The sequence below is a fragment of the Xenopus tropicalis genome, chromosome 3 (genome assembly GCF_000004195.4).
Source record: "Xenopus tropicalis strain Nigerian chromosome 3, UCB_Xtro_10.0, whole genome shotgun sequence".
Classification (NCBI taxonomy): domain Eukaryota; kingdom Metazoa; phylum Chordata; class Amphibia; order Anura; family Pipidae; genus Xenopus; species Xenopus tropicalis.
Genome location: NC_030679.2, coordinates 144,297,609 through 144,313,244, shown reverse-complemented (window position 1 = coordinate 144,313,244; position 15,636 = coordinate 144,297,609). Strand labels below are relative to the sequence as shown.

Below are 15,636 nucleotides of genomic sequence, written 5' to 3'. Positions count from 1 at the left end.
AATATAAAGAAGAATAGATTATAGTATGCAAAGAAAAAAAACAAGGAAAATATAGAGGTTGAGTGAGAAGTGGATAAAAGTAGTTTAGAGAGTGGGCCCATGGTCTAAGGTTTTCTGTTGGGCCCCTGGGGACCCAGTCCGACACCGACACTACGTGAGACATGATTTATGTGGTTATGTAGAGTTACATAATTGGTTATAGATACAGTTGAACACAAACAGGGTCGGACTGGGCCGCTGGGACACTGGGAAAATACCCGGCAGGCCCCGGCGGCCCAGACCCGATACCTGTTGCCGCTCCCCCGGCTGCCGGGGTCCTTTCCTGACACGTTTCACTTATGTGCGCTCAGGGGAGGGTGTTGGGAGGGGGAGTTAGGGGGGAGTGTTGGGGGAATACGGCCACGGGGGCATATTGAGGGGTGCGGGACCCCTGGAGCGGTAGCCTCGGTGGGCCTTGCACTCCCCAGTCCGACCCTGAACACAAATGTTAAATTTCCTAGGGGGTAGTGTCAAAACGGTGCACATTCCGGGAATGTGTAAAATTGGGGGGTGGGGGGGGGGCATTTGCCTGTTTGGCAGTTAATGACAGTTTATAAAAAGCTAGGTTGAGACAATATCTAGGTACCTTCTATTGTGAGAACTACATGGTGCATTTCTACAAATGCCTTGGGGTATAATAATAGGCGGGACTTTCCTGGGGTAGTTTTTTCATCAGAGAAGAATATGTGTATTCAGGGTGTATTCTGGGGTACAAAGAGCTCCCCCTTTGATGTATCTGTAATCAAATGCCCTTTGATTTCTCCCCACCCTTACATCTCCATACCAGAGATTATGTGTATTCAGGGTGTATTTTGGGGTACAAAGAGCTCCCCCTTTTGATGTTTCTTTAAAGATGGTGTCACTCCTGCCCTTTGATTTCTACCCACCCTCCCTCTCCATATCAAACCTTATGGGGCTGTTATTATGATATATATCAGTAAATATTGCCCTTTTACATCCTTTCCCTTGAGCCGCCATTTTGTGCTGGGCTGCTTGATCACCTGACAGGAAGTGATGCAGCTCTAACTGTAACAGGAAGTAGTGTGGGAGCAGAAGGCAGAACTCTGCCCATTCATTGGCTGATGGGGCCTAGCATGTATGTGTGCCTTGGCTTGTTTGTGTGCACTGTGACTCCTATGACCCCAGGGGGCGGCCCTTAGTAGTTAAAATGGCAGTTTTCTATTTAGGATTACCCAATGGCACATACTACTAAAAAAGTATATTTATATGAAAATAGTTTATTTAGATGAAGCCGGGTTTTACATATGAGCTGTTTATGCAATATATTTCTATAAAGACCTACATTGTTTGGGGGGTTTAGTTTCCCTTTAATCCTAAATAATCTTTAATGTTAATATAGGATTCATTCTATGGTTATGTACATTCTTGTTTATTTTACATATACCAGACTTCATTATATTACAATGTATTATTTGTTCATTTACAAATTATTATTATTTTTAAACTATTAATGGTACTTTTCATTTTATAGGGAGTATTATGTAATATACACGTATATATATTTAATGTACTTTTTATGACAGTGTTTAATAAGCTGGGGTGGGCCGTATTCTTGTTCCTCAGGGGTTGAGAATATATATATATATTTTTATGATGAGGGCTGCATGGTCCAATATACAGTAACAAATGCCTTTGGGTATAATATTGTATATATAATTATATAATATTATGAAGTATTTATACCATAATACATTATACTGTGGTGGATAATGATTACAATTCTTTTATTTTTACTTCTAAGTACTACTAATAGTATTTCCTAATTGTATAGGGAGTATTGGGCAATATAAATATATCATTTACAGTTTTTACATTTTATGTACTTTTTGTGATCATTTAAAAAAGCTGGAATGGACCATAATTTTGTAGGGGGGTGAGAGAGGCTTCTATGAACTACATGGTGCAATTCAAAAAATGTCTTGGGGTATAATAATAGGTGAAACTTTTTCTGGGGTAGAATCTTCTTTAGAGAAGATTATGTGTATTCAGGGTGTATTTTGGGGTACAAAGAGCTCCCCCTTTGATGTTTCTTAAGAAAAGGGTGACACCCCTGCCCTTTGATTTCTCCCCAGCCCTCCTTCTCCATATCAAACCTTATGGGGCATTTAATGTGTTGTTATGATAAATACATGCTGCCTGTGTAGGGGAAATTAAGATTTCAAAGGCTTTTGTGACCTGCATTATTACAATACATATAAGTGCCCCTCATTGTCATTATCTGCCCCCTATTCACATATATCCTAAATCTGCTCATATTTCTGTTTCTAAACAATATATTTTTAGCTTCAGTTGGTGCAAAAACAGTCACTTTCTGGGGGTTCTGTTGCTACGTGAAGCCTTTAGAAACTGTATTTACTGTTATATTCTTTCCTTAGTCACATTCACATGAATGGAAATTTTAAATATTTACAGCAACAATTGGTGACAAAATTCAAAAAATTTGAATTGGCCTTTTGAATTATGTTATTTACTTGTAAATATCCAAGAAATCCAAGACTCAGAGGCAGATTTATTAACTATTTTTTTTTGTGTTTTGTTTTCATGAATTATATTTTTAGTGCTAAAACTCTTGCATTATACTAAAAAAAAAATGGAATTCATTAAATGAGAAAAAAATTGGAATTTATTAAACGAGAAAAAAATTGGAATTTATTAAATGTGAAAAAAATTGGAATTTATGAAATGAGAAAAAAATTAGAATTTATTAAACGAGAAAAAAATTGGAATTTATTAAATGAGAAAAAAATTGGAATTTATTAAATGAGAAAAAAATTGGAATTTATTAAATGAGAAAAAAATTGGAATTTATGAAACGAGAAAAAAATTGGAATTTATGAAATGTGAAAAAAAATTGGAATTTATTAAATGAGAAAAAAATTAGAATTTATTAAACAAGAAAAAAATTGGAATTTATTAAATGAGAAAAAAAATTGGAGTTTATTAAATGAGAAAAAAAATTGGAATTCATTAAACGAGAAAAAAAATTGGAATTTATTAAATGAGAAAAAAAATTGGAATTTTTTAAAAGAGAAAAAGAAGTAAATTTATACTTACCGTAATTTACATTTCCCTTAGTCCCTGCGGCAGCAACCATGAGATTACATTCCCCTGTCAGGTAGGACAAGCAGATAGAGAGTTAAATAAAAAACCCCACCTATAAGTAGGAGTTCCTTACCAGCCTCTGATAGTGTATTTAAAAAGTAACACAGACAATAATGCTTCAAACAATTTTAATGGGAGGGTAATTCTTGCTGCCGCAGGGACTAAGGGAAATGTAAATTACGGTAAGTATAAATTTACTTCTTCCCTTACGTCCCCTTGCGGCAGCAACCATGAGAACTAGCGAGTAATTTAGGGTGGGTCGAGGTTACACCGCCCTCCGGAGTATGCTGCTGCCAAAGGAAGCTTCCTGAGAGGCTGCGATGTCCACCCTATAGTGTTGCACAAAAGTATTAGGATTACTCCAGGTGGCTGCACGGCAAATGCTGTCTATTGACACACCAGCCATCTCTGCCCAGGATGTTGAAATTTTCCTCGTGGAATGAGCTCTTATCCTAAATGGTGGAATAAGATCATCTTTAATATAGGCCATCTGAATAGTCTCCCGGATCCACCTGGCAATAGAGGGTCTGGAAGCTTTAAGCCCTTTTTGTTTCCCTGCAAAACTGAGAAATAGATTTTCCTCTCTCCTGAACGGCTTTGTTCGTTCAAGATATATCTTTAAACTTCTCCCCACATCCAGTAGAGTGAGCTGGCTATCTTGAGCTTGAGATCCTTGATTCACATAAGGTAGCACAATCTCCTGATTAATATTACCAGCCGTAGACACCTTAGGTCTAAAATTAGGCAGAGTTCTCAATACCACTCGATCCGGCAAAAAAGAGATGTATGGTTCCTTGGATGAGAGGGCTTGAAGTTCTCCAATACGTTTAGCCGACGTGATAGCCACCAAAAAGAGAGCTTTGAAGGAGAGACATTTTAAAGAACAATCCTGAAGAGGCTCATAAGGTGATTCACAAAGTTTCTTTAAAACTAGCGAGAGATCCCATGTTGGACAAGGGTAGAGCACCCTAGGACGAATCTTGGATATAGCTTTCAAAAACCTCTTGACTAAGGGTAATGAAGAGAGCGGCCTATCCAAAAGGGCAGAAAGCGCAGAAATCTGTACCTTGATTGTATTAACAGCCAGCCCCTTGGAGAACCCTTCTTGAAGGAATTTTAGTACAGATTTGATTGGTGGCTGTCTATGGTTAATTTGATGGTTGCGACACCAGCTTTTGAATATTCTCCAATTCCTGGAGTAGATTCTATTAGTGGACTGCTTCCTGGAATGGATGAGGATATCAACTACTTCAGGCGATAAGTCCTGCTCTGTTAAAATGGACCTATCAGTCTCCAGGCTGTAAGTTGAAGCCTCGCAAGATCCTGGTAACATAGAGACTCCTGGGTCAATAGGGTCGGAAACTGGGGAAGAATCCAAAATTTCCGTCTGGACATTCTCATTAACGGTGCAAACCAGCTTCTCTTGGGCCAGAAGGGAGCTATTAGGATGGCATTCGCTTGATCCAACTTTATTTTCTGAATCACTCTGGGAATCATCGGAATTGGTGGAAATACATACACCAGGGGAAAGTCCCACCTGAAGGACATTGCGTCCAAGTAATCTGGCTGATCCAGTCTGTTGAGAGAGCAGAACATCTCCACCTTGCGATTCCTCCTGGTTGCCATCAAATCTATTACCGGCACTCCCCATAGACTGGAGACCTTGTGAAACATTCTGAAGTCTAGCGCCCATTCCCCTGGCACTGACAATCTCCTGCTCAGGCAGTCTGCCAAAATGTTGTCCTCCCCTCTTATATGGACTGCTGTCAACTGGACTACATTGTTTTCTGCCCATGACAGGATCCTGTAGACCTCCTGACTCAGGATAGGCGCTCTGGTACCCCCTTGCTTGTTGATATAAGCAACTGTTGTCGAGTTGTCTGACATAATCTTTAGATGGGTTCCCCTTAGGCGGTGCTGAAAAAACTGAATTGCCTTGAAGACTGCTCTCAGCTCCCTGAAATTGGAGGACATTGAACTCTCCATGGGACTCCAGGCTCCCTGAGCTGTCTTCCCATATAAGTGAGCACCCCATCCTTTCTGGGAAGCATCCGTGGTAAGGACAGTCCACTCCACCTGCTGGAACGTCGACCCCTTGGATAATCTGTTCTTCTGGAGCCACCACCCCAGCTGAAGTTTTGTCTCTCTGCTGACAATTATTCTGTCTTCTAGTGAGGACAACCGACGATCCCATCTCCTCAAGATCTCTGTCTGTAGGGGCCTCATATGAAACCTTGCCCACGGCACTGCGGCTATGGAAGAAGTCATCAGACCTAAGACTCTCATTGCTAGACGGAGAGAAATCTGTGGGAGCTCTATTATGTTGCGAACAGCATGTGTCAACCTGAGTATTCTCTCCTCTGGTAAGTATATTTTCATTTCTGCCGAATTGATGAGGAAGCCCAGAAATTGAATTTCCCTTGATGGAACAAGGGTCGATTTCTCCCAATTTATTATCCAGCCCAGTTTTTGGAGTAAGTCTGTAGTCTGAGTTAAATGTTTCTGCAGAAGTGTGGCTGATACTGCTGAAATCAGCCAATCGTCTAGATACGGGACCACTGAAATCCCCTCCTTCCTCAAGACTGCTACCACCGAGACCACCAATTTGGTAAAAACTCGAGGGGCTGTTGTTATCCCAAAGGGTAAGACTCTGAATTGCAGGTGTAGAAGAGAGCCTCTGATTACCACCGCTATGCGAAGAAATCTTCTGTGGGGTGGAAACAATGGCACATGCAGGTAAGCATCCCTGAGATCTAAAGAAACCATGTGGTCTCCCCGATCTATCACATTCATCACTGATTTGATAGTCTCCATTCTGAAGGACTTTTTCCGGATGTATCGATTGACAAAACGTAAGTCTATTATGGTTCTGAAGGAACCATTTGGTTTGGGCACTAAAAAAACCTTTGAATATGTGCCCTGAAATACCTCTAAGGGAGGAACCTTCTCGAGGACCCTTGAAGAAATAAACTCCTCTATAGCCTCCTCGAGGGCTAATTGTTTTGCAGACTGGGCCAAGGGAGTGCGAAGAAACCTCTGAGGCGGACACTGATGGAACTCTATCCGATAGCCATCTTCTATAAGCTGGAGAACCCATCTGTCTGTTACAGTCTCCTCCCATTCTGGTAGAAAAAAATGAAGTCTTCCTCCAACTGGAAGAAGGCTTCTGGCGTCAGAAGGGTGACTTCTTTTTCTGGAAGGAGGGCTTGTCGCCTCCCTTGTTGAAAGAAGAATTCTTTCTGAAGGGACGAAATGAATCCTTATCTGATCTCCTTCTGTCCCTCCTAAAGGGCGACTCACGTTTAGGAGACCTTCTGGCTCTGAAAAACGAATTTTTATTCTTTCTCACATTTTCCTGAGGCAGACGTTTATTCTTGGCACCTGACAAAGATTCCAATAACTTGTCTAGTTCAGAACCAAACAGATGACCAGGCTCAAACCCCATGGTACACAGACTGTTCTTTGAAGCAACATCAGCTGTCCAGGTTCTTAGCCAAAGAGCCCTCCTAGCAGCGGTGGATAAGGCCATTGCCTTAGCTGACAACTTAATTCCCTCTAAAGTAGCATCACATAAAAAGTCCAGAGCCATATTGATTCTTGCAAGGGAATTGGACAAATCTTCTCTAGGAACTTTATTGGCTACATCTTCACCAAGTTGTTTAAGCCAAAATCTAGTGGAGCGTGCAACACCTGATGCTGCCAGAGCTGGTTTACAGGCAGCAACTGCTGTAGTATAAGAGCGTCTAAGAACACACTCTACTTTACGATCCATAGGATCCTTCAACCCGGATCCGTCCTCCACCGGAATTAAAGTCTTTTTGGAAAGTCTAGCAATTGCTATGTCTACCTTAGGAGGTGTCTCCCAAGTCTGTGACTCCTCCTCCTGCACTGGAAACAAAAGCTTGTGTCTTTTAGTTATTGTAGGCGCTTTCTCTGGATCTTTCCATTCCCTTTTCATGAGATCCTTCATGATGGGATGAATAGGAAAAGCTTTAGCTTTTTTTACAGCCTGAGAAGAGGTGTCTGCTTCTGTTCCCTCCAAAGAGTCCATTGTAAATCTGACACGCCTAATCAGCTTTGCAGTATTTTCTGGAGAGAATAAGGCCAAAGTCTCTTCCTCCTCCGAAGAAGAATCCTCCCCTGAATGTTCAGGTGAAATTGTAACTGTCTCAATAGGTGATTGAGATGGATCAGCAAAGTTACTGGAGCTACTCCGTGATTGGGACATCATTTCCTTCATCGTGGTCTTAATAAACTCCTTAATCCACAGAGATGAGTCTGCATCCGGACTTTGTTTCTGTGCCACAAAAGCCAAACAGTCTTTGCATAATCTTTTCTCATATCCATCCGGTAACATGTCATCACATGCTCTACACTGTAGGTGTCTGGATTTTTTGTGCCTCTTAACCGCAGGCGTATCCTGAATAGGAGGGGTGGACATCTGAAAAGAATAATAAGTAATTGAGTGTAAGATCTAATCCACACAACAGTTACCACAGCCCCCACCAACCTCTACACTACCTTACAGCCTACTCAGAAGGCTGCAGCCTAGGCAGGAGAGACGACTCTTGCAGGACCGTTCAGCGTCTCTTAGAACCGCCGTATGAGCCCAGGCACCGCTCCAAACAAAATACAGGTTTAAATCCCCTGTTCCTCGCCGCTTGCGCCTGTATCGGCGCACGCGTGACGTCATCCGGGAGCGCGATTGAATCTGCGCATGCTCCAAGCAGCGCGCTTCCTCCACGGCCGCCATCCTAGTAATGGGCAGCCCTCGGCTGCTTTCCCTTACAGTGGCGCCGCTCCACCTAAGGACACACGCGTCCCTTGGATATTCTGCCCCTTGGACAGCTAATCCAGCGGTCCTCAAGTCCCCTTGGGACCTGGCACTTGAAACCCTAAAGAAAAAAAGAAAGAGGAATTAGAAAGATTCCGCTTGACCTACCTCATAGGACAGAAAAAACACTATCAGAGGCTGGTAAGGAACTCCTACTTATAGGTGGGGTTTTTTATTTAACTCTCTATCTGCTTGTCCTACCTGACAGGGGAATGTAATCTCATGGTTGCTGCCGCAAGGGGACGTAAGGGAAAATTGGAATTTATTAAAAGAGATTTTTTTTAATTTAACAAGAAAAAAAATTGAATTTATTAAATGAGAAAAAAATTGGAATTTATTAAACAAGAAAAAAATTGGAATTTATTAAATGAAAAAAATTTGGAATTTATTAAATGAGAAAGAAATGGAATTTAATAAACGAGAAAAAAAATTGGAATTTATTAAACGAGAAAAAAATTGGAATTTATTAAATGAGAAAAAAAATTGGAATTTATTAAATGAGAAAAAATTAGAATTTATTAAACGAGAAAAAAAATTGAAATTTATTAAATGAGAAAAAAATTGGAATTTATTAAATGAGAAAAAAAATTGGAATTTATTAAATGAGAAAAAAATTGGAATTTATTAAATGAGAAATCTACTGGAACCCCCCCTGAAATTACGCCATGTAAGAACTGTCATGGTTATGTGGAAGTCATCGAGAACCGTCCTAGGCAATTTGTAAGAAATAGTGATAGAGCAAATCTGTCGCGTTTCGCCTTGCCAAAATTTGCTAAATACTAGGAAAATTAGCAAAATGGTGAAAATCTGCGAAACGCGATTGTTGCGTAAAACTTTGGTCTTTTTTGTCAAATTTTTTTGTGGCGGATTTTTGCTGAAGTTTCGCAAAACAACTTGCCAATGGCGGAATGCAGAAATACGCTGTGAATCCATGCCTGGCGAAAAAATTTGCTCACCACTAGCAACAAACTTTATTTAATTTAGAGGTTTTTTTTGTTTGTAAGAAATTCTGACGCAAATGTGGGTTTTGCAGGATTTTTCATTTGTGCTTTTTTGTTTAATATAAAAGTCTGTTTTACTAAATCACTCGGCATTTGTGGTTTCAGTGAAAATTATGTTTTTCGTGGTTTCAAAAACCTCCAAAACCATTAAAATCAGAATGTTGATACCTTGGCCTCTATGAGTGCAAAATGTAAATATTATAACTTCTTAAAGACATTGTAAAGTCATGTAGTAGCCTTTCATTTGCCCTCAATTAGGGTGAAGACACACTGAGCTACTTAGTAGCAGCTACTTGTCACGGCTACTAAACCCCAGAAAATCCCCTGCCATAGACAATACTGAGAATTGCCTCTGCTAAAACACATGTAGAGACAATTATCAGTAAAATATCATTGTCTGTTTTAGTAGCTGTGACAAGTAGCTGCTACTAGTAGCTCTGTGTGTCTTCACCATTAAATATCAGAAGTCATGTGTTTGTCTCATATCTCTATGGGTGAGATATTATTTCTATGAGGAGAGGTGGGTGTGTCCAAAGTGCACTTTAGTGGACAAAGATATGTCCTTTGATGTCTCTGAAAAGGGGGGTTCCACCCATGGGTGCCCTTTGATCCTACCCAGCTGCCCTTTCCATATTAAACCGGATCCGAGAGCCTTTCTGCATATTGGTATTAAGCAAATCACATACAGATTGTCTAGAAACTGCTGGAACTTCAAAGGTTTATAGTTATTAGCATTTACTGTCAGTACGCTCCCCCCATATATGTGCATTTCATTAGGTCAAGTGGAGTAAGTTTGTGCCCCAATTTCATACATTGGCCTACTGAGTTTTCAAACTCTATATATATATATATATATATTTATTGGAGGCAGAACAGCCCTATTGGGTTTATTTCATGGTTAAATGATTCCCTTTTCTCTGTAATAATAAAACAGTACCTGTACTTGATCCCAACTAAGATATAATTACCCCTTATTGGGGCAGAACAGCCCTATTGGGTTTATTTCATGGTTAAATGATTCCCTTTTCTCTGTAATAATAAAACAGTACCTGTACTTGATCCCAACTAAGATATAATTACCCCTTATTGGGGCAGAACAGCCCTATTGGGTTTATTTAATGGTTAAATGATTCCCTTTTCTCTGTAATAATAAAACAGTACCTGTACTTGATCCCAACTAAGATATAATTACCCCTTATTGGGGGCAGAACAGCCCTATTGGGTTTATTTAATGGTTAAATGATTCCCTTTTCTCTGTAATAATAAAACAGTACCTGTACTTGATCCCAACTAAGATATAATTACCCCTTATTGGGGCAGAACAGCCCTATTGGGTTTATTTCATGGTTAAATGATTCCCTTTTCTCTGTAATAATAAAACAGTACCTGTACTTGATCCCAACTAAGATATAATTACCCCTTATTGGGGGCAGAACAGCCCTATTGGGTTTATTTCATGGTTAAATGATTCCCTTTTCTCTGTAATAATAAAACAGTACCTGTACTTGATCCCAACTAAGATATAATTACCCCTTATTGGGGCAGAACAGCCCTATTGGGTTTATTTAATGGTTAAATAATTCCCTTTTCTCTGTAATAATAAAACAGTACCTGTACTTGATCCCAACTGAGATATAATTACCCCTTATTGGGGGCAGAACAGCCCTATTGGGTTTATTTAATGGTTAAATGATTCCCTTTTCTCTGTAATAATAAAACAGTACCTGTACTTGATCCCAACTAAGATATAATTACCCCTTTGCTTCAACTCAGACTGAATTTGTAACATAAAGACATCAGACAAATTCTAATCAAAATAATATTTTTTATTAAAAAAAAACAAATGCATATTACAAAATATTAAGGGAAAAGGCACAATAGCTCATTTTGATGTAAATATAACAATATATGTTCTAGCAATAACTGCTATAAGTGTGGGCAATACAATAGAATACAATACAGTACAATATAATAAAGTGCTTGATTTGGGATAGAAAGCCTTCATTCTGGGCCTATATAACTTTGTGCATTACTGATTATATATCAATTAGTCGATATACAGACAACTGCCCATACATTTATGAGACTGTTAATGATTCCATGACAATATTTGTTTTCCATGACAAATCTCTGGAATCTAAACAACATTGAATTCATCTTGAAGCTGATTTGGAGTATGAGGACCTCATTTTTGGTTCTTTGGATCTGGTTCTTCTCGATGGCTTTGACGACGGCCCGTTCCTAGGAACATGTTGGTCTTGGAAGATGCCTCGCTCTTCTGTTCTGGAACCAAACCTGTTTGAAAACAATAACAATTAGTATGATGTATTTATCTGCACAGTGTCAGACTGGGAACCCAGGGGCCACCAGAAAACCTTAGACCCTAGACCCACTCTCCATTCCTCACCCAACCTCTTTATTCTCCTAGTCTCTTTTATTTACATGCTAGCATCTATTCTTCCCTCTATTTCTCCCCTTTGTTCCCATTCAGAAATAGGGAATGACCATGAAACAGGCCAAATGGTCAGGAGCAGGAGGGCCCACTGACACCTGGGCCCACCAGGACTTTTTCTGGTATCCTGGTGGGCCAGTCCAACACTGTATCTACATTGCTTCCTAGAGATCTCCCACCATTCCCTGCACCAATGGGGAGCCTATTCATATTCCTGTATAATTTTGGAGTGTGGGATCCAATAATAATTCAATAATAAGCTACTAAGGGATGTAGTTTCATAGTATGGGGGCATTAGACCACATTAGAGATTGGAATTATATTTCATGAAGAGGAGCTGTAGACCAACTCACGTAGGAATAGATCATTTTAATGGTACTGTCTGTTTAAATATAACTTGCTATGATACATAATAATAATAATAGAAATATTTCATACATAATTAATAGAAGGAATAACATAAAGGGAAATACGTTACCTGTATCCGGGGCTCGGGGATTCCGGTTACCTTGGCAATGTGACATCGGCCCACAAAGTCCGGATAGGGGTTGAGATCAAATTGATTGTGGAGGAAGATGGTTTGTTCCTTGGAATAAATGGTTCTCTTTCTACATCTGGTGTTGGCAGTCGGTAGGTGATCGTCTATTTGGATTCTGGGTTTCTTACTTGCCCTTTGCTCCTCTTCGTACAATGGTCCTGTTGGAGAATAAGAAAGAAAATCACTATTAATATATTGCATTCTGTAAAGGGAATGTACTATATATATAAATTACTGCATGACAAACATAGGAAGGAAGGACACTTACTTTTACAGCTTTTGGTTGGTTGGTAGTAGACTTGATACTTGGTGCTGATCCCAGAAGACGGCGTCTCCGTATTGGATTCTGCTCCACCGTTCCTCAAGGTTCTGGTCATCGGAGGCCCTTGTGAGAATCCCAAGACAGAATAAAGTTCCATTAGAGCCTCCTGCAGCTTTTCCTGGGTTGGATTAAGATCATGGAACATCCCACTTGGGTTGTGGTTCCTCGGGGGTGGAGCCAACATGGGATAGTCATCTTGCAGGGTGAGTGCTGTGTAGATAATTTGGTCAAGCTCAGCGTCAGTAGTCATGTCTGTGCCTCTAAGTGCCTCTGGGTAGAATGCTGGGTACAGTAGCTGGCTTAGTTTATACCTCCAGTGGAAAGTGGGTGTGGCCAGAATGTGTATTAAAGGGCAAGGCGAGGCTCTTTGATGTTTCTGCAAATAGTGTGACACCCTGTGCTCCTTGATCTTACCCAGACTGCCCATTTCACACCTCATATGAGTGCACAATCTACATTATTGTGTTATTATGGAAATGATAAAAGAAACTTATAAGACTTCAAAGGATGGAAATCATCTGCATTGGTATCCCCGGTGTTATTCATAGTTAGAACCATAGGGAACAGCCAGAAAAGAACCTAATTGCTTCAATATTTTGATATATTCTGTCCTGCGTTTGAAATAGTACAATATTAAATAGGGGTTAATACATAGAAATAATAATAGAATAATAATACTGTATTATTAATAGTAGAGTATTAAAAAGGGGTTAATACATAGAAATAATAATGGAATAATAATACTGTATTAATAATAGTAGAGTATTAAATAGGGGTTAATACATAGAAATAATAATGGAATAATAATACTGTATTAATAATAGTAGAGTATTAAATAGGGGTTAATACATAGAAATGATAATAGAATAATAATACTGTATTATTAATAGTAGAATAATAAATAGGGGTTAATACATAGAAATAATAATAGAATAATAATACTGTATTATTAATAGTAGAGTATTAAATAGGGGTTAATACATAGAAATGATAATAGAATAATAATACTGTATTATTAATAGTAGAATAATAAATAGGGGTAAATACATAGAAATAATAATAGAATAATAATACTGTATTATTAATAGTAGAATATTAAATAGGGATTAATACATAGAAATGATAATAGAATATAAATAATGTCATTAGAAACATTAAAATGGGTTAAATATGAACTTTTTGAATAAAAGCAATAACGTTCCTTGAGTGCTTTGGTGTATCAGCGACATACACATCTATACAGATCTTAATACCGCACCAAAATCATTTAAACTTTTAAACCAATCAGTAAATTTCCTTTCTACACCAATCAGATCCTCTCCTTTCCACTACAGTTTTCCTTTCTTCAGAAAGTGTTTATATATAATATATAATAATAAACTCCCTGAGATCCCTGGGATCATAGGAGTCACAGGGCACACAAACAAGCCAAGGCACACATACATGCTAGGCCCCATCAGCCAATGAATGGGCAGAGTTCTGCCTTTTGTTCCCACACTACTTCCTGTTACAGTTAGAGCTGCATCACTTCCTGTCAGCTGATCTCTGAGGGAGCACACAGCCCATCACTAAATGGCGGCTCAAGGGAAAAGATGTAAAAGGGCAATATTTACTGATATATATATTCCAGTTTGGGGAGATTCTTTAATAGGCCACTTAATATAATATAAACTGTCTGTTGGTTATGTATTCATTCTGGGGGGATAGTTTCCCTTCGAATTTGTGTTTTGGTTTGAAAACACCAATATCTGGTATTTATTAAGTGCAAAAAAACTAGAAACTGGAATGTAAAAATTTGCCACGTAAAAGGCTGTGAGTTTCTATAGAAGTCAATGGGAGTTGTCATGGGCAAAGTCAAGCTGTATTCTCAAACTCAAATTTTTTGAGTTTTTAGAACTCTTCATAGTAACATAGTAACATAGTAAGTTGGGTTGAAAAAAGACACAAGTTCAACCATAATGCCTATATATAACCTGCCTAACTGCCAGTTGATCCCAAGGAAGGCGAAAACCCCATCTGAAGCCTCTCTAATTTGCCCCAGAGGGGAAAAAATTCCTTCCTGACTCCAAGATGGCAATCACAGTAACATACATAGTAACATAGTAAGTTAGGTTGAAAAAAGACACAAGTCCATCACGTTCAACCATAATGCCTATATATAACCTGCCTAACTGCCAGTTGATCCCGAGGAAGGCGAAAACCCCATCTGAAGCCTCTCTAATTTGCCCCAGAGGGGAAACAATTCCTTCCTGACTCCAAGATGGCAATCACAGTAACATACATAGTAACATAGTAACATAGTAACATAGTAAGTTAGGTTGAAAAAAGACATACGTCCATCACATTCAACCCTAATGCCTATATATAACCTGCCTAACTGCCAGTTGATCCCGAGGAAGGCGAAAACCCCATCTGAAGCCTCTCTAATTTGCCCCAGAGGGGAAAAAATTCCTTCCTGACCCCAAGATGGCAATCACAGTAACATACATAGTAACATAGTAAGTTAGGTTGAAAAAAGATACACAACCATCACGTTCAACCATAATGCCTATATATAACCTGCCTAACTGCCAGTTGATCCAGAGGAAGGCGAAAATCCCATCTGAAGCCTCTCTAATTTGCCGCAGAGGGGAAAAAATTCCTTCCTGACTCCAAGATGGCAATCACAGTAACATACATAGTAACATAGTAAGTTAGGTTGAAAAAAGACACACGTCCATCACGTTCAACCATAATGCCTATATATAACCTGCCTAACTGCCAGTTGATCCAGAGGAAGGCGAAAACCCCATCTGAAGCCTCTCTAATTTGCCCCAGGGGGGGAAGAATTCCTTCCTGACTCCAAGATGGCAATCACAGTAACATACATAGTAACATAGTAACATAGTAAGTTAGGTTGAAAAAAGACATACGTCCATCACGTTCAACCATAATGCCTATATATAACCTGCCTAACTGCCAGTTGATCCAGAGGAAGGCAAAAACCCCATCTTAATCCTGTCTAATTTGCTTTTGTCTTCCTTGTTAATGAATAAGTGACCATTCGATATGTGAGTTTATTCAATTTAGAAAAACAAACTCAAATTCACTAACTAGAAAAGTGATATATAACCCCGTAAGATTCTGGCTCGGCCAAGTTAGAGTGCAATGGGGGTAGGCAAGGCAGCCATCAGGGGTGGCAGTTGTACAGCTGTTAGTGGCCCCATTATTGTTGGGGTCCCCAAAATGTATATTTTGTATGGTTATGTAAGGGGCCTCCAGTCATTACAGCTGCACTGGGCCCCCAGGGGGCAGCCTTGCAGGTAGGTATTTCTGGGTAAGATCAAG

General features: G+C 39.4%; 1 protein-coding gene across 1 annotated transcript; it reads right to left on the bottom strand.

Moving 5' to 3' along the window:
• Nucleotides 1-10,808: 10,808 nt before the first annotated feature.
• Nucleotides 10,809-12,597, bottom strand: LOC101734831 (homeobox protein siamois). Its single transcript, XM_004919072.4, has 3 exons — nucleotides 12,256-12,597; nucleotides 11,928-12,145; nucleotides 10,809-11,292 (listed from the first exon to the last, which is right to left on the bottom strand). Exons 1-3 carry the CDS (start codon nucleotides 12,557-12,559, stop codon nucleotides 11,239-11,241), a joined length of 576 nt encoding a protein of 191 aa, XP_004919129.1. The 5' UTR covers nucleotides 12,560-12,597; the 3' UTR covers nucleotides 10,809-11,238.
• Nucleotides 12,598-15,636: the final 3,039 nt, after the last annotated feature.

What these genes read in the sequence shown, in the direction of transcription:
- LOC101734831 (XM_004919072.4), bottom strand. Translation starts at nt 12,559, where the DNA reads ATGACTACTGACGCTGAGCTTGACCAAATTATCTACACAGCACTCACC. An exon ending in ACCAACCAAAAGCTGTAAAA is followed by an intron (nt 12,146 to 12,255) that starts GTAAGTGTCCTT and finishes ATTCTCCAACAG; the next exon opens with GACCATTGTACGAAGAGGAG. An exon ending in TCCCCGAGCCCCGGATACAG is followed by an intron (nt 11,293 to 11,927) that starts GTAACGTATTTC and finishes GTTTTCAAACAG; the next exon opens with GTTTGGTTCCAGAACAGAAG.